The sequence below is a fragment of the Primulina tabacum genome, chromosome 3, assembly GCF_025594145.1.
Source record: "Primulina tabacum isolate GXHZ01 chromosome 3, ASM2559414v2, whole genome shotgun sequence".
In the NCBI taxonomy this organism is placed as follows: Eukaryota; Viridiplantae; Streptophyta; class Magnoliopsida; order Lamiales; family Gesneriaceae; genus Primulina; species Primulina tabacum.
This window is the reverse complement of record NC_134552.1, coordinates 4,549,767-4,571,628: the sequence shown is the minus strand read 5'-3', so window position 1 is coordinate 4,571,628 and position 21,862 is coordinate 4,549,767. Positions and strand designations below refer to the sequence as shown.

Below are 21,862 nucleotides of genomic sequence, written 5' to 3'. Positions count from 1 at the left end.
AACATATTTCAGTTGACCGAAAATAATATTCATCTCGTGTTTGAAATCATTGGATTCGTGCCAAATTCAATTAATTTGAAATGAATTCGAGCACAAATTATTTTTTTCCGTTCACTAAATGCCCGTGAGTTTTAATATTTTATAATATAATATAACTATTTTCTGAATAAAATATTTGGATTCTTTTTTTTCGATCAATTGTTCGAATAATTCATGAATGGCAAAAATTGTGTGAGACGGTCTTACGGGTCATATTTTGTGAGACAGATCTCTTATTTGGGTCATCCATGAAAAAATATTACTTTTTATTGTTAATATCAGTAGGATTGGCCCGTCTCACATATAAAGATTCGTGATACCGTCTCACAAGAGACGAACTCTGAATAAATATACTCGAATTCATGTTTTAAATTATTTTAATATTTGTCTCATTTACAACTTTTTTTTTAAAGGATTGCAACTTAAACTTCCGGACATACAAAAATACTTGCAAAATTTGCTTTTAAAAAAATAAAATTGTAATTTTAATCTTATATTATTGTTTTTTTTTTTTGTTATTTTGGTCCTTTCATGTCTATCATGCTAAGAGTATTACTTTTTATTGTGAATATCGTACAGATAAAAATACGTGAGACTGTCTCACAAAAAATTTATTAAAAAAAATAATATTTGCAAAATCTTTCGTGGTTAGTAGGCGATTTGACATGCATTAATCCGCAACATTCCACCCAATATGCCTTTGATTTCTCCCTAATTTGCTTCCCTCACACTCTCTCCGGGAGCCGAGATACTTAAGCTCAAAGAAATTTACGTTTTTGAAGAAATTTACGTTTTTGTCGTTTTCTCTCTTCCGTAATCCATACAAATGACACAATAAATACGCAGAGTATTGTATGTATCGGGACTTAAATTATCGTTAGAAGAATCCATATTTGTGTAAATTCTTGTGCGTTGACGAAGTGAAGACGATACGCTATCATTAAATTCGCCTGCCCATTTTTCTTTCGCCTCCTCTCCCTACGAACCCGGAAGTCAACATGCAAGAACCACTGAAATCATTTCCCATAAAAACTCAGACTTGAAGCAAATGCTAGGAGAGATTCTTTCGGCACGGAAAAGGGTTTTCTTTTAGTCGCGAAGTAAGATGAAGAACGAGGAGCAATCACGTTCTTTGTTCGGGATTTCACTCACGGACCGGCCGAGATGGCAGCAGTTCGTCATCTGTTCTTCTGGGTTTTTCTTTGGGTATCTTGTTAATGGAGTCTGCGAGGTTTGTTCAAAATTCCCATCTTCTCTCTGTATTTGGATAAAAGATTGATACTTTATTGATTTTAGAGATCTAAAATTATTTCTTTTTTGTTTTGTTTTTGTTTTGATAACCAAGATGAAGTTTGAAATGGTTTTCGTTTGACTCTGACTGCTGCATTGCTTACTTGCCTAGCCCACCGGTAGTCTTGTTTTTCTTTAAATGAAAATTCAAATTTTGCCGATGGTTTACCGCCATCTGTTGACCTATGTCACTTATTTTTGACGATTTTTCGGGTTCGGACCAAATTGTAACAAACCCACTAGAGCCGGCAAAAAAAAAAAATCAAGCTGATTTTGCATTTCTAAAAACTTGGTTGTTGGAGGGAGTTTATAAATGTGTATATATTATATTATATATTAAAAGTTTATGAAATGGTAATTGGTAAGTGCTCTCCTCTCCGTGCCAGTTGTTCTCGTGCTGATTGATTATGATAAGAGAGATTGAATTGTATATGCATATCTGTGAGCTTTTATTTATGAAGTCGACCAGTTGATTTTTCTCATATTCTTGTCTGTGCCGGTGTTTTGATTTTTTGTTATTTGATTATATAAAAAGTGATTAAAAATAAGCAATTCTGATAAAATAATTGGGTTTTTTTCTTTGTTGGTTTAAGTGAAAACGGTGTTTTTGTTTGCTAGTTTGAATTCTTGGTCACCCGTGTCATTTTCAAGATATTTATATGCATTTTGAACATTTCAGTCAACTGCCATTTGGTGGTAAAAATTTGATTTTGATGTCATGTTTGCGATATAATTTTACAGTTACCAACCTGCTGTCATTTTGATTCTTACCTTGTAAAAGATGTGTGTATCCTTTCTATCTCAAATATATATAAAAAATAGATTTTATTTGTAATTTTCATAGCCGTATGTGGCTCAGTTAGAGATTTTTCGTTAGCCTCTGGTGAGATGATAATCTTTGTTGCGGAGCCACTATACTACACCAAAAGAAGATCTCTCTGTGTATGTATAGCCTTAGATAGGATTTGATCCACCTGTTGTCCCCACCTTGAAACAGATGGGTCTCGACCAATCCAAAGGGTGGGGGGACTACATTGAGAGATCTTCGTCTTTTGTAGCATGGTCCAAACCCTTGTGTTTTTCGTCATATCATGTTTAGTAACAAACTACAACCACTTTTGAAAATTGGAATATATTATATGGCGTTTGAGTGTATATATATATATACATACATACTCATAAATAATTGCAAGTTATCATCTGCCATTTAAAAAAATTAGCATATGTGATCCCTTTCAATCAGACAAGCTTGTTAGATGGTTGGTCATAAGAGAACATAGTGGTCTTAGTTAGATTAACTGAGAGACGACGGCTTAACTAAAGGTGAAATGCTTGTGTCGTCTTTTGTTATTTGATGAGTCGCATCGAAAGTTAAAACCCTTGTGAGCAAATCTTCATGTGTTTTGAACGAAACTTAGAAATTTTAGAAACACATGAATTCGGTCCTCAGTCAAAAGGTCTTAAACACAGGTTTGTCCCAACACTAGGAGTGCTCTGAAAGTGTAATCATTTTCATCATTTCTCGATCAAAGCATGTGTGGTTTATTATTTTACAACAAACTCCACCTGCTCTTAGTTTTAAGTATTGACTCGTTTCTCATCCATTTTTCAGGAATATGTGTACAATAGACTCCAATTCAGGTCAGATTCGGTTCACTTTAATATATGAAACTTTTGTTCGATCTTGAAGTTTATCAACAAGGTGGACCGATTGGGGGCCAGCGGGAGACATCATCTTCCAAGTTAAAAAATTATTTTCTAAACTATACGCCAAGTTGCTCCTCGTCTATATTCCTGGTTCCAGCCTGGGTCCGCCTCTATTTTCCGGCAATGTTGCTCTAATGAGTTCTGTAATTTGTTTGAATGTAGTTACGGATGGTACTTCACTTTTGTTCAAGGATGGGTATATATCCTTCTGATATATTTACAAGGATTCACCACCAAGCAAATGGTGAATCCCTGGAAGACTTATATTAAGCTATCAGCCGTGCTAATGGGTTCGAGTGGGCTAACCAAAGGTTCTCTGGCTTTTCTAAATTATCCGGCACAAATCATGTTCAAATCAACCAAGGTAAAAAGGAGTGTCCTATTCTTACACTCAACTTCCATTTTCTTGGCTCATGAGTTGGCCATTGAGGATTTTCGTCTCAGGTTTTACCAGTGATGATGATGGGGGCCTTCATTCCAGGTTTGAGACGGAAATATCCACCACAAGAATACGTATCGGCCATACTTTTGATAGTGGGTCTGATTCTTTTTACCTTAGCCGATGCTCAGACTTCACCTAACTTCAGTATGATTGGTGTCATCATGGTATCCGGTGCATTAATCTTAGATTCGCTTCTAGGAAATCTCCAAGAAGTTATCTTTACCATGAATCCTGAAACGACGCAGGTCAGATATTTATTCACGTAAAATTATACCATCTTGTTGTCCGTGTCTTTTTACTTCTGATACTTTGGCAGACAGAGATGCTCTTCTGCTCGACCCTTGTCGGCTTGCCTTTCTTGATTCCACCTATGCTTTTTACCGGAGAATTATCCAAGGCATGGACTTCTTGTTCGCAGGTATACCTTATACGTCCTGTGAAATTACTATTTACTGGATCTTTTTAATGACCGCGGAAAATCGAGAAGTTAAATTGAATTTTTATGCAGCATCTTTATGTATATGGAGTTCTTGTTTTTGAAGCCATGGCGACCTTCGTCGGACAAGTCTCGGTCCTCTCCCTTGTCGCTCTGTTCGGTGCTGCCACCACTGCTATGGTACATTCCCAATCTTGTTTCGTTTATTGATAATTATTGCATCACGATTTATTCAAAATGAGTTAGGTTCCAAATTCTTGGCTACATTAGAACAAAAATGGTGTTACTTACTAGAGAAGATATTGGAGAAGAGATTATTAGCCATGTCCAATGTAACAGATAACCACAGCACGGAAGGCGGTCACGTTACTGCTTTCGTACATGATCTTCACGAAGCCTTTAACCGACCAACATGGGACCGGGCTATTGTTGATAGCAATGGGGATCGTATTGAAGATGTTGCCGGAAAACAAGCCGCCCGAGAAAAGGGCGAATTCTCGGCGCAATGTTGAAAATGTGCTGCGGACGGAAGAGAGTTCAGATGACAGATTTCAAGTTGGGAGTGAGGAAGAGGAGGAAAGGAAATCTTTGGTTTGAGAGTCTCTTGCTATGGTTTCATGTTTGTAAGCTAAATTCAAGTGACAAATGGATGGAAGCTTGTTTAAACGAGAGGGTATATTACCAAAGAAAAATCCATTTAAGAAATTTTGGACTAAAAAATTTAATGAACTTTTTTTTTATAAAAAAATAATTAAATTTGACTTATTTTTCTTTTAAAAAAATATGTTGGATTATAATTTAATATCAATTGAAAGAATAATCTACTTCCTATATTAGGTTAGAATTTAATATGATTTTGTTTATGTACCTAAATTCAATTTTCGGTATGCTTATATGTATATTTAATGATATATATTATATAAAATAATAAGAGTAGGTCTATTGTAAGACGGTCTTACGAATCTTTGTCTGTAAGACGGATACCTTATCGATATTCACAATAAAAAATAATATTCTTAGCATAAAAAGTAATAATATTTCATGGATGATCTAAATAAGATATCCGGTTAACAAAATATGACCCATCAGACTGTCTCACATAAGTTTTTGTTATTTTTTATAGATCCAAAAAAATAAACAAATCAGTCCAGCCCACAAGAAAAGTTAAACGGATGATTTTGGCCCATCTGACTGCAACAGATCACGATCTAGGGTGGAGGGATCGACTCAAAGAATATGATAAAGGGCAAGTATAAAAGAAAAGACGAGCCCGATCAACTCCAATCAACAACAGAATTCAGCAATTTACTCTTTGCAATATTTCTCTCAATTTCAGCCAGACGTATGCTTTATTTTAACATCTTCAATTCAGTTAAAGTTTTAGCGTTTTAGATACAATCATTGCACTTTATTTCTTCGATAATTTTTTTAAAATTTTTTCGAAATAACATAGTTAAATCTCATGTTATTTCGGAATCGATCTCTTGTTATTTTCGTTAAATTTTCGTTTCTTTAGTGTCTAAATCTAGTGATGTTAGAATCAAGGGCCTACCAAGGATTCACATCTTTTAGTAGAAGTAAGCTTTCATTTCTTTTCTTTTTTCAACTGGTGTCATTCCTGCAAAATATATTTTTTAAGTGAAATAGTATTTTATTTTGAGAAAAAAATTATTTGGGTATTTTAAATGAAATATCAAGAAGGTGACGAAAATGTGAAGTAAAAAATTTAAATTAATTTAACAACGAATTTTGAATGAGAAAAAAATTATTCTATGTCGAGTTTTAGTATATTTATTTAGAAATAATTTATTATCTAAATTATTATTTAATAGAATAGTAGGTCTTTTGTGATACGGTCTCATCAGATCATTTAATAAAAGACTTACTATTTTTTTAAAGTTTTTCTAAAAATTTCAGGTAAAAATATTTTGTTTTAATATTAAAAAATATCATACATATCAAATTAACGGTAAATTTCAAAAAAATGCATCTGCCAATGTTTCAATTAGAATTCAGTACCTAGCTATAATTTTTTAAAAATCAGTACCTGACACATCTATACATTTAGTTTTAACTACCCATAAAGCAAACTTTACATTTTTACCCTTTATTATTTAAATAAATATATTATTTTATCCACAAAAATTATATCATTTTTCTCCATTTAAAATATAATTTTAACAAAATATTGTTTCTCAATTATCATGGAATAAAAGTAAATACTTATTTTGACATATAAAGTACTTATTATGGGGTTTCAGATACTTGATTTCGCTATTTAAATACTCCGAATATATAAGAAAATACTATATTTTCGATCATTCACCATAAATTCAGTCATTATTGGTCTTTTCATGAAAATGCATTAGGATGATTTATTCATGTCATTTTATTTTTTTAAAAAAAACATAGGTCATCATTCATTATGAAATAAGATTAAATATTTATTTTGATCAACAAAATACCTATTTTGGAGTTCCAAATGCTTGATTCTACTATTTGAATACTCTAAATGTGTAAGAAAATACTTGATCTTCAAGCTATCACAATAAATTCAATAATTGTTGGTATTTTCATTGAAAATACATTAAGATGACTTATTCATGTCATCTAATTTTTGAAAAAACACAGTTTCTCACTCATTGTTGAATTAGAAAAATTACTTATTTTGATCGATAAAATACCTATTTTCGTGTTCCAAATATTTGATTTGGCTATTTGAATACTTCAAATGTGTAAGAAAATACTTAAGTTTCAAGTAATATTACGTGAATTTTGATTGTGTCATTTGTGAAGTTAAAGTGCGATACTTAAATTGGTACACATAGGATCTAATTAGAGTATATAAATACACGATTTTAACCCGTAAATACGCATATCCAATTATTTGAGGATGCCAAAATATAATTTGAAGTTAATATTAAGTGACACCGATGATGATATTCGTGAAGCAAAAATGTGATACCTAAATTAATACAAATAATACATAATTCGAGTTCATAAACACTTGATTTTACCTTTTAAATACTCAAATTCGATTGAGTATGTCAAAATATATAATTTGAAGATAATATTGAATATTTTTTGATGATGAGATTTGTGAATAAAAAACGTGCTACCTAAATTGGTACAATTAGTACCTAATTTGATTTCACATATACTTGATTTACCCTTTTAAGACTCAATTTTGATTATTTTGGGATATAAAAAATATAGTTTCAAGTAATATTGAGTGACTTTTGATGTGTCATTTGTGAAGTTAATTAGTGCAAAAAATATCTAATTCGAGTCTACCAATAATTTATTTTACTCCCTAAATGAGAAGTATTTTAATTTGAGTTTGCAAATACTTGATTTCGTAAATGAGATACTCATAATATGTATTAAAATACTGGATATTTGAATAAGCAACGTAAGTTCACCAAATGTTGGTATTTTTATTGAAGATACATCTGGATGACATATTCATCTCATTTAATAATTTTAAAAAAAATTTCTCAACTAAGCATGAAAATTTTAAAGTACTTAGTTTTACTTGAGAATTACGTAATTTAAGTTTGCAAATACTTGATTTCGTAAATGAGATGCTCACAATATGTATTAAAATACTAGGTATTCGAATAGGCAACGTAAGTTCACCAAGTATTGATATTTCCATGGAATAAGCATTTGGATGACATATTCATATCATTTAATATTTTTCTATAAAAAAAAAACAGATTCCCAAGTAAGCATAAAAATTTTAAAGTATTTGTTTTTATTTGAGAAGTACGTAATTTGATATTGCAAATATTTAATTTGGTACATGAGATACTCATAATATGTAATAGAATACTGGATATTCGAATATGCAACGTAAGCTCACCAAGTGTTTATCTTTCCTGGGAAGATGAATTTAGATGACATATTCATGTCATTTAATATTTTTTTTGTAAAAAAAAAACAATTTCTCAACTAAGTATTGAAATTTTAAAATACTTATTTTTACTTAAGAAGTATCTAATGTGATACCTGAATTAATACAAATAATACCTAATACGAGTCCACAGATACTTGATTTTACCATTTAAACTCAAATTCGATTATTTGATGGTGTCAAAATATATAATTTGAAGTCGATATTGAGTTGCATTTGATGATGAGATCTGTGAAATAAAAATGTGATACATAAATTGTTACAAGTACTATATAATTAGATTCTACTGATAATTGATTTTATCCTTTAAAAACTCAAATTTGATAATAAGTATAATGAAATAAAATTGATGCATATAATGAACGATTACCAATAAATATTATGAAAGAATACTAATGAGGATGATATCGAATGAAGTATTGCATTGTCATTTAATGAATACCAACAAGTATTGTGAATGAATATTAATTATATTATAAATTAATACTCATAAGTATACAGAAAAAATATTAATAAGTATAATGAATAATTACCAATAAGTATTATGTCGAATAAGTCATTCAATGAATATCAAAAAGTATTGTCAATTAATATTTATGAGTATTTTATAAATCATTGATTCAAGAATCGATAGATATGCTTAAAGTGCAAACTTCAAGCTCATTTACGAATTATGTTTATAACGCATCTCTCAATTAGTCCATGATGAATAATGAACTATGTTTATTTATTTAAATGATATGAATAAGTATCATAATGAATTTTCCATGGAAATATTATATATTCGAATATCCAGTATTTTAATGCATATTGTGAGTATCTCATTTACGAAATCAAGTATTTGCAAACTCAAATTAGGTATTTCTCAAGTAAAACTAAGTACTTTAAAATTTTCATGCTTAAAAATATATTAAATAAGATGAATATGCAATCCATGCTTAGTGATCGAGCAAAACTTTCATTGTAAAATTATTAGTAAAAATTAATAATATTCAAGCTCGAAATAATCGCAAGTGCACGATGTCAAGTAATAATATAGTCATGGACTTTCAATAATCGCAAGTGCACGATGTCAAAATGTTCCATGCTTAGTGATTGAGCAAAACTTTCATTGTCCTAAGAACTGTATTTCTCAATTATTATATTCAATTTTAAGCAGCGATACTTCAGATGATTGTTTACTACTACGATTATTAAATAAAAACTCAACGAAATGGTTCAAAGATTAATGATGAAATAAATAAGTTATAATGATTGATTAAAGTTCAATAAGAAATGAATTTGTTGGGAATCTCGGTTCACCTACCCCTCGTTAATCTACTTAATTCGTTAAACAATTATCTATGCTTTTGACGAGATTTCGTATCCAATTGAACACGCTCTCTCAAACTATGCCAAAATAATTCAACTCAGTGAAGTAATTAAATCTCTTTAATTATTTATAAATGGTGAATTGCATGTCGTTTTATTAAATCCCATAGCTTTTGACCTACTGGACTATGACTATCGACGTGTATCCGACTTCATATTTCTCTGTAAATTGTAAATCCATGGATTATGATATTCGTTCCTATCACGGGCTATTCTCTCGAAGAACATTGTCCGGAAATCTTCAAATCTTCGCTCTAAGCTATTTTCCTCTTTCAAAGCTTTGTGGCTGCTGAAAAGTCTTTGAACATGTCAACTAATTACATCTTGGATGGAAACGTGAGCACTTTGTGAACTTACGTTACATATTCGAATATCCAGTATTTTAATACTCATTATGAGTATCTCAGTTATCAAATCAAGTATTTTAAAACTGAAATTAGGAATTTTGCAAGTAAAATTAAGTACTTGAAAAAGTTTAATATTTGGTTGCGAATTTGTTTTTTTTTTTAACAATTAAAAAAAGTATTAAATGAAATGAACATGTCATCCAAATGTATCTTGGATGGAAATGCGAGCACTTGGTGAACTTACGTTGCATATTCGAATATACAGTATGATAATACCCATTCTGAGTATCTCATTTACCAAATAAAGTATTTTAAAATTGAAATTATGTATTTCGCAAGTAAAACTAAGTATTTGAAAAAGTTTAATGATTAGTTACGAATTTTTTTTAACAATTAAAAAATAATAAATGAAATGAACATGTCATCCAAATGCATCTCGGATGGAAATGTGACCATTTGGTGAACTTACGTTACATATTCTAATATCCAGTATTTTAATACTCATTCTGAGTATTCATTTACCAAATCAAGTATTTTAAAATTGAAATTAGGTATTTCGCAAGTAAAACTAATTACTTTAAAAAGTTCAATACTTAGTTGCGAATTTGTTTTTCTTTTAAAAATTTAAAAAAATATTTAAATGAAATGTACATGTCATCTAAATGCATCTTGGATAGAAATACGAGCACTTGGTGAACTTACATTGCCTACTAGAATATACAGTATTTTATTAACTTGTATGGGTATCTCAATTACCAAATCAAGCATTTAAAATTGAAATTAGGTATTTCGCAAATAAAAATAAGTGCTTCAAAATGTTCAATGCTCAGTTGCAAATTTTTTTATATAAAAAAATAAAAAAATAATTAAATGAAATGAACATGTCATCTAAATGCATCTTGGATGGAATGCGAGCATTTGGTAAACTTAAGTTGTATATTCGAATATCCAGTATTTTAATACTCATTCTGAGTATCTCATTTACCAAATCAAGTATTTTAAAATTGAAATTAGGTATTTCGAAAATAAAACTAAGTATTTGAAAAAGTTCAATGCTTAGTTGCGAATTTGTTTTTTTAACAATAAAAAAATAATTAAATGAAATGAACATGTCATCCAAATGGATCTTGGATGGAAAGGCGAGCATTTGGTGAACTTGTGTTGCATATTCGAATATTCAGTATTTTAATATACATTCTGAGTATTTCATTTACTAAATCAAGTATTTTAAAACTAAAATTAAGTATTTCGTAATTAAAACTAAATATTTCAAAAAGTTCAATTAGTTGAGAATTTGTTTTTTTTAAATAAAAAATATTTAAATTTAATTTATATGTCATCCAAATGCATTGGGAATGATGGGTGGAAAGAGAAGATGACCAACAAAAATAGGTATTTATATAATTTTTTATTAATTAAAAGGGTAAAAAGGTAAATATGCATGAAACATGTAGTAAAAACTAAGTTGATCTTTTGCCAGGTACTAAAATACAAAAATAAACTTATAGATACTGAATCTTAAATAAATAATAGACAAATTTATTTTTCTACAAATTGCCCTCAAATTAATTCATATTAAAAACGACGGAGCCCAAATTTATTGGTTTATCCTATATGTCCTCCGTCCTTCCACCACTTTCACCTCCGCCTGCGCCGGCCGTTGCTCATCTCTCTCATAAACCAGAGGATAGGGTTTGTTGAATATCTTATTTAGGTATGAGATTCTTCGTATTTCGTTTGTTGTTGTTGGTGCGGTATGGATACTTTAATGGTGATGACTTAACTTCAAAATACTATAATCAATTTCACTACTTCGATTCAAACTTTTAATGATTCTATCAGGTGTTTCGAATTCCGCAAATTTATTTCCTTGTCGTGTTTTTATGCCTTATTTCCTAACTGTAATTCTAAATGTCGGATATTTCTGTTTTTGTTTTTGGTTATTTATTCAATTTTAATTTCAATTCCTGTTGTTAAAGCTTCGATCTTTATAGGATCATTTTGGAATATGAGGTTAGCTGGTGGGGTCTTAATTTTTCAACTTGCACAATTTGAGTCGATCTATAGCCACCACTCAAACATGATGCGAAACCGAGCTTTATCATGAAAATTGCAGTGCATGTAAATGGAGAAGCTATTATACTGAAAAGAGCTTTTTTAAAGACAATCTGGTCTTTAGTCATGCATTCAACTTGTTAGCCGTAATATAAAGAACCGGACGAGAGTCAATGCTGGGGCAGTAGAAAATATAGCACCAAGTAAAATAACATATTGGAGACGTGGCGATTTTCATGTTTATGTCATGCTAACGAGTACGAGTTGATAAGGGAATCAAATATTTTATACACGCACGCACATATTTAACTTTTTTGGATAGAAAATAAATTCATTAATATGTAAAAAGATACAATCAAAGAATTCGAACTTACCTCTGTATATGTTACATATGTTTTCTATAAATGTGTTTATTTCTAACATGGCCTTAAATTCACGTGCTGCAAGTTTTTAAGATCAAGTTTCAGAGACTCCTGGGACTATGTGTATCTTCTGCTGACCTATCCTTTCCACTGCCACGTAGCAGCTTTAGTAGTTTATCTTTAGGGTTTGAAATGTTATCTCTGCATAGATTTGTGCTTATCTGAGTGCATTGTGTGTGTGAGGGTGGGTCAAGGAATATATGAAGGAAAACACATTTATCAGATGTTGCTGCTATATCATGCTGAAGTGTTTGATGAAGTCCCAATCGTAATCTATATGATAATTGTGATATTTATTCATAGCCAATAAATATTGTTGAATTTTTCATGAATCACTGCTATTATGTAATGCCTTTGGCCGTGTCATGAATAGTAATTATCGTAACATATGTTGCATTGTGCAATTCATCATTCTATCTCTGCTATACTTAAATCACATATTTGTGTCGGTTGAATTGCTTTATGCATTCTTATTATTATGAAATAGTTTGTGTATTATATCAAGGATTAAGGATCAGTTTGATGCGGATACTAGAGAAAATAACTGCAATGTTGTTCATTGATGCGTTTTTTGCTATTTGACGGTGCAATGGTCCTGTACTACTTGTTTATTGGCATTGATAGACAATGTGTTTACAGGATACTACTTGTTGATTACTGAAAATTAAGTCAGAGAGCCTGGTATTGATTCTTTTGTCATTTTCCTATTCAACTGCATATGATGGATGGCACCGTGTCGCTAGACCTTCCTGTGCCAGACAATATACTTCAGCCGTTGTTAGTTGCATCTGATGCTACTACTTTAAATGAAGCGCTGGAGCGTCTCATTGACATTGCCAAAACCTGTGATGGCAGGTTGGACCTTGCTTCCAAGTGTATCGTCTTGCCAGTTCTCCAACTATGTCAAGCCCTATTGATCCCTTCTTGCCAACACCTTATTTTGTTAGCCCTACAGCTGCTCAGAAACTTGTGTGCTGGAGAAATAAAAAATCAAAACTTATTTATTGAACTAAACGGCGTTGAGATTCTTTCAACCGTTGTTACTTTTCTGCGGCAAGCTCCTTGTTCTGATATGCTTGCACCCCGTGTATTGTTGCAAATTATAGGAAATGTTACATTAGCTGGAGAATATCATCAGGATGTTGTTTGGAATCGATTCTTTCCCCTCGAATTTGTAGAGATGGCTAGACTTCGGAGCAGGGGAACATGTGATCCTCTGTGCATGGTCATCTATACATGCTCTGAACATGACAATGGTCGATTTGCCGACCTCTGTACTGTTGAAGGGTTGAATATCGTGATAGAAATTATAAGAACTGGTACAGCAGGTAAACATGATGTTCATTTTTAAATTTTTTCATGTTTGTTTTTTTTTTCCTAGTGACGTAGAAGCACTGTCATAAAAGGAATTAATGCCTCCAATTTGTCTTTGCAGTTGGTTTCACAGATTATTCACTGAAATTCCTTCTCTCGAGAATTTGCGTTGAAGAACCTCGTTTTTCAACAATTTTCTCTAAATTATTTTCAACAGATGCATCTGAGAGCTGTGACAAAAATTTGTCCACAGTAATTCATTTTGGAGCTGAGCAAGCATATTTGCTAAGTATTATATCAGAAATATTAAATGAACGAGTAGTAGAGATTGCTGTTTCCGCTGACTTGGCTATCTGTATTTTTGAAATACTGAGAAAAGCTATCGGGGTTGTTGATTTTTCCACAAGGGGAACGTCAAGTCTCCCAACAGGTGATACTGATATTGATGTTATTGGATACTCCCTAACTATTCTGAGAGATATTTGTGCTTCTGGTGATCCCAAAGTTTCTAAAAAAGAGAAGAAAGTAGATGTAGTGGATATGCTAGTGTCATCTGGACTTGTTGATTTACTTATGATCTTACTTCGGGACCTAGAGCCTCCAGCTATGATTCAAAAAGCCATGACGCAGAACAAGGCCAAAGCTGAGGCAACATCAAACTCAATCAGATATTGCCCTTACAAAGGTTTCCGAAGAGATGTTGTGTCGATTATCGGAAATTGTGCATACAGGAGACGCCATGTTCAGGATAAAATTCGAGAGCTTGATGGGATTCTGCTGTTGTTACAGCAGAGTGTGACTGATGCAGATAATCCGTTCTTGAGGGAGTGGGGTATCTGGTCGATCAGAAATATATTGGAAGGTAATGCAGAGAACCAGGAAGTAGTTGCTAATTATGAGCTTCAAGGATCCGTGAATGTTCCTGAAGTAGAGGATACGGGGCTACGAGTAGAAGTTGATCCAACAACTCGACGTGCAAAGCTTGTCAACTTGTGACTGTTCGAGACGGATTATGATGAATATAATGGTACATTAGTTTATAAGTTTATAACTGGCACGAGGGGACAGATGAATTGTCAGGGATATAGGAGCTCGTATGTTGATCTTTCATCAATCTGAAAAGTTAGTTTCACTTTAATCAAATCGAGTTTCCATGTTTTGGCGTCCAAATTTGATTTTTATCAAGTACTTTCCTTTTAAAAATGGTATTTTGATGAAAATTTTCTTCTTTTTCTTTTTATTTTTTTCAAGCGTTTTCGTTATATCACTTGATTTCTCGGACAACTTTGAATTTTTTTTTTGTTGTAAAATGTACTAGTTTGATGGTTAATTTTTCATCATTTTTTTAAATCTGCCGACCATTTGCAAAAAATGAGGTCCTTTATCTTTTGGTGAAGCATAAGAAAATTCAATTCAGAACTCCCAAATGGATGATGGAAAAATGGCTTGATCTCTCCAAGTGGACATAAACAATCTGCCACTTGAACAATTCCTGGACTTGCAGATCAAATGTATTGATTGTGCACTTCACAGAATGTATAATATATGTATCAAACTGTAAAACAAAGGAATTTTATGTAAAGTTATTAACATGAAGTTCACAGACATCGAATGATCTAATCTACAAATATAACCATTAGTATGTTACAAATCTGGACTGTGAATACGCATCAAAAGCTAAAACAACTCACCACCTAATACTTTATACAACTAAAAATAATGAAAAAAATCCCACTCAATCCAAAATATATACAAATTCAGATTGTCAAATTTTCCTGAATGGCAAGGAATGATCCCACGATATTTCCTCCCACATCGGGGAAAGTTTCACATCCAGGAAGGGACCTTACTTTACCTTTCTCATCAACGTCCCACCGGATACTTCAGAAGGTGTCCCCTCAGCTCGGATACGTCGCTCGATGCAAATTGCTTCCAGTTAGCCTCACCCATTGATCTAACACGTCGAACACATTCCAAAGACTCTGGTTGGGTGAAGCAGTCCTCCAAAACTCCAAGATGCTCTGCCCACAGAGACATTCGATATCCATATATCTAGAAAAAAATTCAAGCATGGATAATAAAGTATCAGTTTCTGTTTCTTCATGCAACGTCACATAAGGCATAAAATGTAGCTTGATAAGGTTAATGTATGTTTTAACAGCGGTAATTGTAATTCTTCCAATGGTTACCTGTCCATGTGGACTCGATAATTTTCTTGCCCAAGTGTAGTGAGGTTGATAAGCTCCCATTGCAATCTCTGTATCTCTAGTACCCTCCATTGATCGCTGATTAATATTTGCAGATCCCAGAATAACATACTCATCGTCCACGATCATACCTTTAGAATGAACATAAATCATGAATCTTCTGCTTTTCCGGCTCAGTCCCTGAAACAAAAGATGATAGAGAACTTGAGCGTTAAAATATTTAGATATTAAATGCAGAGATGCACAGTGTCCTGCTATCAGATACAACATATTTGCTGGATCCGGTATTTAATATTTCAGTAAAAATTGTAGCAAATATTAAGGTTATGGCTCAAATCTTTTATACCATACGCAGATGCACAATGTCTTGGGATTAGATTAAATATATTTGTAGAACAGAACATTTCACGTTTTATAAAAAACAGTAGGAGCGCGAATAACATCTTTTAAACTATATATCAACCCAAATACCAAGTTTTTATGGTTGTGTCCACATAAGTAGCCACATATGACGACAGATGTAATTGTGGCTACTCAACATATCAATAAATTCAAACAAAGCTTATAACATATTGAGGGTGGAGAATAAAATACATGTGGTGTGTTTGCAGCGGCGGGACTCTCAAATTGGTCATCTGGATTTAGAGCCTCACGGTTTCCAAGACAGTAGAAATTTAAATAATCTTGTGGTGAGTATGCATCCTCGAGCCCGACCTCCACCAGAGCTTTGCAGATAGTTTCATACATCATTTGAATTGTTTTATGCTGAAACAAGAATTTGGAACAAGGGTCACAAATTCACACACCCCAAAACAACTTATAAGCAGAATCAGAGGACTAAGTGTAAACCTGCCAAAATAAAATTCTTTGAGTCGCAGCTCCAGTTGGATTACCCTCTGGCCACATTGGTACGACAATATAAGCGGCAAATCTCTCATGTGCTCTAATTTTTTCAGCAATTTTTAGGGCGATTTCCATCGGAATCAAATTGTTAGCACCTGTATCGAAGCAAGACACTTTTAATTTTCATAGCCGAAGAACCAAATCAAATCCAAATGGACATTTCCTCACCAACGTCCTTGTACGAACTCCAGTTGTATGAAGACCCAATGAAGTATTGATTTTCAATATAAATGAAATGTTGGGCAGCTCGAATCGCCTTTACATATGCAGTATGTATGCTCATGTCTATAAGAACATTCTTCCCACATACCAAGTTCTATACCAAAGAAAACAAGATTTATTCAAAATGAAAAACTTTGATGCACACACTAAAATTGGTATAAAAGAATCCCTTTTTCTGCTCACCCTCAATGTAGCTTCTTTAGGGTCTTTTGGGAATCCACTGACAGAATTCGAATCAATAGAACGGAACACCTTAAAACGGCAAAACAAAATAAGCACAAATCAGTTCACATACATGTCAATTTGACATGATCTTGGAATCCCTAAGGTCCATTTATACTAGTTTACCTGCACATGCCAACCTTCGGGATGATCGTCAGTTAAACAAGGAGCTTCAGACATCCCCAAAATGTCAGGAATCCTTTCTATTCGAAGCAAGGCATCATCGCAGGACATCTTCAATTTTTTAATTCCATGGGGCTTCGAAGCCTTCATCCACCGTTCCTCAAAATTGGCCAGAACATCATATGCTGCGGGTCCATTAATTTTACAATGCAAATCATGCCATGGTTCTCTTGGACAACCTGTAACGTTCCCCTGTTCAAATACTGATTCAAGTCAAAATATAGTCCAACAGCAATCATATTAACTAGGTGACACTCAAAAATTTAAATTATTTCAACTCACAGTTTCACCACGTCAAAAGTGAACCTACCTAGGAGACTACAGAAAAGCCGCCCCTCAAAAAATAAACAAATTAATAAATTCTTCCAATTCATTTGGACTTTTCTATTCTATTAGAATTTGCCTCTCTTCAAGTCATTAAGTAGCTCCCCTCAATCTAAAATGAGAATGCAACACATAACACTACACTAACAAGCCCGAAAGAAATGAAGTCTAAATTAAGCTCGAGAAAGCTTTCTTTATTTTTGAACCCACCTAACGCTCATCTCCCTAGTTCCTATATCATCCAAGCTGATGTAAAGAAGAGGAAGATGATAACAAAACAAGAAAAGATTGAGACACTCTAGTTAGGTTATAGATCAAGTGCATAAATATTCTCATCTCCAAATATCGCTTTAAAAAAGTTAGCACATTATGTCAGTATCTCAAACAAAAACTTGAATATTTTCACAAAATAATGGTATGAGAAAAGGATAATAAATTACAGCATAAGTTGGGTTATGATAGTCCTCTGCATGTGTAGTTTGTAGCGTTCTAAATAAAGGATGATGAGGAGTATCATATCGCCCATCGCACAAATCCAATCCTCCCAAAAAGGCAATTATCCTTCTTCTATTATTTCCTGCATCAGCATCCACTATCACAGTTTTCTGATGGTGTGTATAGATGACTCCAACTTCCTGCCATACAATTCTAAATATTCATCACCAAAGTCCAAATATCATCATCGTATCTAGAAATTTGAGGCGGATAATTTTACAAGATCAAAATACCGAGCAGTTGGTGGAAAAGAAACCTTTCACTTGAATTTGAAATGGGTACATGCCATTTGAGTTTCTTAATAAAGTAACTATAAAGCTAGATTATGCTTAGATTTATAGTAATGTTTCCAGCATAAATTACACTCCATGCAATAAATTAGAGCTAAAATACATACTTTGAATGTAAAAGTATACAGATAAGTGTGCGTCATGGGGTAAATTAAAGAGCTTCTGCCATAGACATATAGCAAAGTACATAATGTGAATGTAAAAGATTAAATTTTGTGTATTACCTCTATTATTTAGAAATCATTTTCACGAAAGCCACTGTATCCATTAATTTAGTCAAAATTTAAGAAATGTCGATTAATATTTATTAGATAATTTAAAATATTTGGAAGTTTAAATTTCACTGTTGTATTAATTATGCAACAACCAAGTCTTTATTCCTTTATTCCCTAGATTGAAAGCTTTCCAAAATTCTTCTTGGGATTTATATATCTTATAAATACAAGTGCAAAGGCAATTATAAGTTTTTGTTTTCATGTATTCCCACAAGACGTTATCTTCAGCTCCAAAAAAGAAAAATTTTCAGTTCAGCTAATATTCATCCTCGTACATTAGCAAATAACAAGAGTGTGACCTGTAGAATAAAATACCAAATTGCTATCAGGACCTCATTTAAGAGCATATGGAACTTGTCATCCTTGAGCAGAAAGGGAACCATGTAAAAGTATATCCATTACCACTAAAAAGATCATATACATGCTAACAAAAAAATAAGTCCCTGAAACAATACGAGGGAAGCCATTCAAACTGATCAAGTATCAGGCAGTTGATTAGTCTGAAATACGCTCACACAAAAATAGAAGCAAAATTTTGTTACGCCTTCTGCCATGACTTAATATCGATAACAAAAAACAGACTTAATTGGGAAAAAAATGGACAGTACATCTAAAGCATACCCTCTGCTTCATCCAACTATGACGCTTTCCAGCTACTCGAGGACAAAGCAGCACTTGCACAGAAGAATGTTTAAAGAAACGACGAGTTTCTTCATCATGAGTTTGCATGACTCCATCCTGAAAAGGTTGACATGAGAATGATTACAAAAATGAAATAATTCATTTGCAAAGATACATGTAGGAGATTAATTATCGAGATTGTGGACAAAAGTCGGATCACATTCTTAGATGATACAGGGTTTATTATTTGCAGGGTGATGACACAAATGTTTGGTGCAACACAAGTACTAACCGTTTTGTAACCCAGAATGCTTCTAGATGTAGGGTCATCCCAGACAAGAAGAAGCACTCTCACCCCTTCCTGAGACTTTAATTTCAGAAGATCTCCCAGAGAACAATTAGACATAGCACTATCATCCCTGACAAGTTTGACTTTATGCCACACTGACCATCCAGTAATATAAATCAAACGCTGAGCATGCCGTATTGCGTCAAAGATATCAAGCCAGCATTTCCCATGTACGTATTGCATCCCATCGTCAAGCTTCAGATTTGGGAGGCATTCATCAGGTACATGAGCATCTTGATAGAGAGTAACTGTTCCGCCTCTCCTAAGAGGAAAATATGTACCAGGGACTCCCGAATAGTCTGGGCCAGCTCCGATCCCATTATGGTAAATGCTCAGTTGCTCTATTGGATAATATTGAATCGACAAGCGCAGAAAAGCACCAGACTTGCAAGGCTTTCCATTGGCATTAAGGATTGGGAAAAGTCCCTGTATTTTCCCTCCTCCATATATATGCTCCAATGGGATTAAAACTGTTCCTATGTGCTGTGATCCTACAATATCATTGTCTTTCACAACAAAATGCACTTCAGCAGCGTAATGAGCTACTGGAACATTAAAATTTTGATTCCAAACCGGATTTTCACTATTGCTTATCACAAAAGTCCTTCCAATTGTGGCATCTGCTATCATTATGGAGACGTAGGGATCACTTGTAATCTGATGGCTTATTTGCCCTTCAATTTTGTTAGTCAGGTTTCCAGGTAACTTGTTGAACATATCCCCAATTGTTTTGTGGAACATATCCATGTTTGGGAGGTTTTTAGCTTCGTAAATCCACATATCCAAATTCCCATGTAAGAGCAAAACCTTTAAAGAAGCTTTGGGAGATGAAACTGGCACAAGCTGCATACTTGTGTTACATGACATATTGGTATGAGTAGGCGTGTGAGGAGATGCAGGGATAGAAGGGGACTCCACATGGCTAGTTGAAGTCAGTTCCCAACTCGAAGCCGAAGAATTTGGATACCCGTATATGGTTCCTGTGTCATGCATATTATTAGTCGTTGACATGGGTCCAGAGTGGTACTTTGGAGGGGAACAAGCCACTGAAGAAGATGCAGGGGCTGGAAGAGAAGCAGGCGCAGATGGCTTATTATAATTGCCAGACAAATTCATATTTGCCATCAGACCATCAACAGTCGGATAAAGCGGAGAGTTGTTTGTGGTACTACCATTAGGAGGAACATAATTCGTCACCGAACCAGCCACAGATGATGAACTATGTGAGTAATGGTGGTGAAAGGAGTACTCGCTGCTCGCACTTGGAGGATTGTTGAATTGAACATCTGTGGGATGCAATCTCCCTGACCCTGATGGTTCATGATGGGGGTAATGGAAAGAACCATGCGAGAAACTACCAAAAGTATAAAGGGGAGGCTGTGGGGGAGCGGAAGGAGGAGGATACTGATAAGGATGGGAATTATAGTCTACCCACTGGTGAGGAATAGGAGCAGGGCCAGGTGCTGGAGCTGGCGGTGGACCTGGATATGGCGAATTCACGGCCCCCGTATGAAAACTGCCGTAAGAGGTTGGATAATGGGAATATTGTGCATAAGGGTCTGGACTAGAAACAGGTGGGGGATGGGCTAGGTGCGGAGCCGAATTCGGATGTGGGTATGGATTCGGCGAAGTCGGAACATGAGCAAAGCCATAAGCTGGATTATATGAGTACGGATTCGGAGGATAATTGTTATTGCTATCCATTTACACCCAAAAGAAATGGTTCACAACTTCGTAATCTTTGTTAAACGCATCAAGATTGCAATTTCACAACATAAAACTCAAAACACTGCAAATTTATCAACAAAATGCCACCCAAGAAGGATATTTCCTTAACTGAATCAACATATGTATAATTGCTAACAGGCGAAGAAATCCAATGGGTTCTTGTTAAATTCAAAGCTCCCCCCTTACACAGATAATAATCGAATGACAGGCAAAGCGATCAAATGGGCTCTAGCTAATATCTTCCAACAATTCAATAAATGACTGGAATTTGATCAATACAGAATGGGATTAAGTACCTTCACAGAATCCCTGAAAATCTTGACAAAAATTCCGAGATTCTAGAACCCGTATTGGAGATTTAATTTAACAAATGATGTGAAACGAGTCAGGTGAAATTGCCACACGTAAACGTGTTGCTCGGTAATTAGAAATACTAAGAAACTTCTCACCTGCTGTTCCAGGTTACATCTTGACCGTCGGATGCTTCGAGGATGCCTACATTGCCAGTTTTAGGCGGTTACCCACTTATTGTCTTGGCCTATTAACTTCCACGCAGGACATCTACTTGGCAATGGACAATGTTATGCTTGTCGTCTACCATTTATGTTTGACATATGAAATTTTATATAAATTTTATAAATCTCATAAATTTACAACAAAACTTCACTTTATAGTTTAGATTAGATTGGCTTCTGGACTTTTTT

The 21,862-nt window shown here is 33.6% G+C and overlaps 2 protein-coding genes and 1 pseudogene across 3 annotated transcripts; 2 read left to right on the top strand and 1 right to left on the bottom strand.

The window, feature by feature from the left end:
* Positions 1-744: 744 nt before the first annotated feature.
* On the top strand, positions 745-4,640 carry LOC142539463 (UDP-galactose/UDP-glucose transporter 2-like). Its single transcript, XM_075644947.1, has 7 exons — positions 745-1,270; positions 2,942-2,970; positions 3,199-3,400; positions 3,481-3,723; positions 3,795-3,896; positions 3,987-4,094; positions 4,254-4,640. Exons 1-7 carry the CDS (start codon positions 1,145-1,147, stop codon positions 4,509-4,511), a joined length of 1,068 nt encoding a protein of 355 aa, XP_075501062.1. The 5' UTR covers positions 745-1,144; the 3' UTR covers positions 4,512-4,640.
* Positions 4,641-11,125: 6,485 nt separating this feature from the next.
* On the top strand, positions 11,126-14,597 carry LOC142539462 (uncharacterized). Of its 2 annotated transcripts, none has more exons than XM_075644946.1 (3): positions 11,126-11,262; positions 12,531-13,353; positions 13,461-14,597. In XM_075644946.1, the coding sequence occupies exons 2-3, from the start codon at positions 12,744-12,746 to the stop codon at positions 14,333-14,335; spliced, it is 1,485 nt and encodes a 494-aa protein (XP_075501061.1). In that variant the 5' UTR covers positions 11,126-11,262; positions 12,531-12,743; the 3' UTR covers positions 14,336-14,597. The 2 variants fall into 2 exon arrangements, with proteins under 2 accessions (XP_075501061.1, XP_075501060.1); XM_075644945.1 differs by having other exon boundaries at positions 12,665-13,353; positions 13,461-14,596.
* A 294-nt stretch (positions 14,598-14,891) lies between these two features.
* Positions 14,892-21,636, bottom strand: LOC142539461 (phospholipase D gamma 1-like; annotated as a pseudogene).
* Between the last annotated feature and the right edge of the window lie 226 nt (positions 21,637-21,862).

Excerpts from the sequence above, each read along its gene's own strand:
- LOC142539463 (XM_075644947.1), top strand. The coding sequence starts at position 1,145 with ATGAAGAACGAGGAGCAATCACGTTCTTTGTTCGGGATTTCACTCACG. Across the intron at positions 2,971-3,198 it reads TACAATAGACTCCAATTCAG|TTACGGATGGTACTTCACTT; the intron begins GTCAGATTCGGT and ends GTTTGAATGTAG. Across the intron at positions 4,095-4,253 it reads GTGCTGCCACCACTGCTATG|ATAACCACAGCACGGAAGGC; the intron begins GTACATTCCCAA and ends CCAATGTAACAG.
- LOC142539462 (XM_075644946.1), top strand. The coding sequence starts at position 12,744 with ATGATGGATGGCACCGTGTCGCTAGACCTTCCTGTGCCAGACAATATA. Across the intron at positions 13,354-13,460 it reads TATAAGAACTGGTACAGCAG|TTGGTTTCACAGATTATTCA; the intron begins GTAAACATGATG and ends TTGTCTTTGCAG.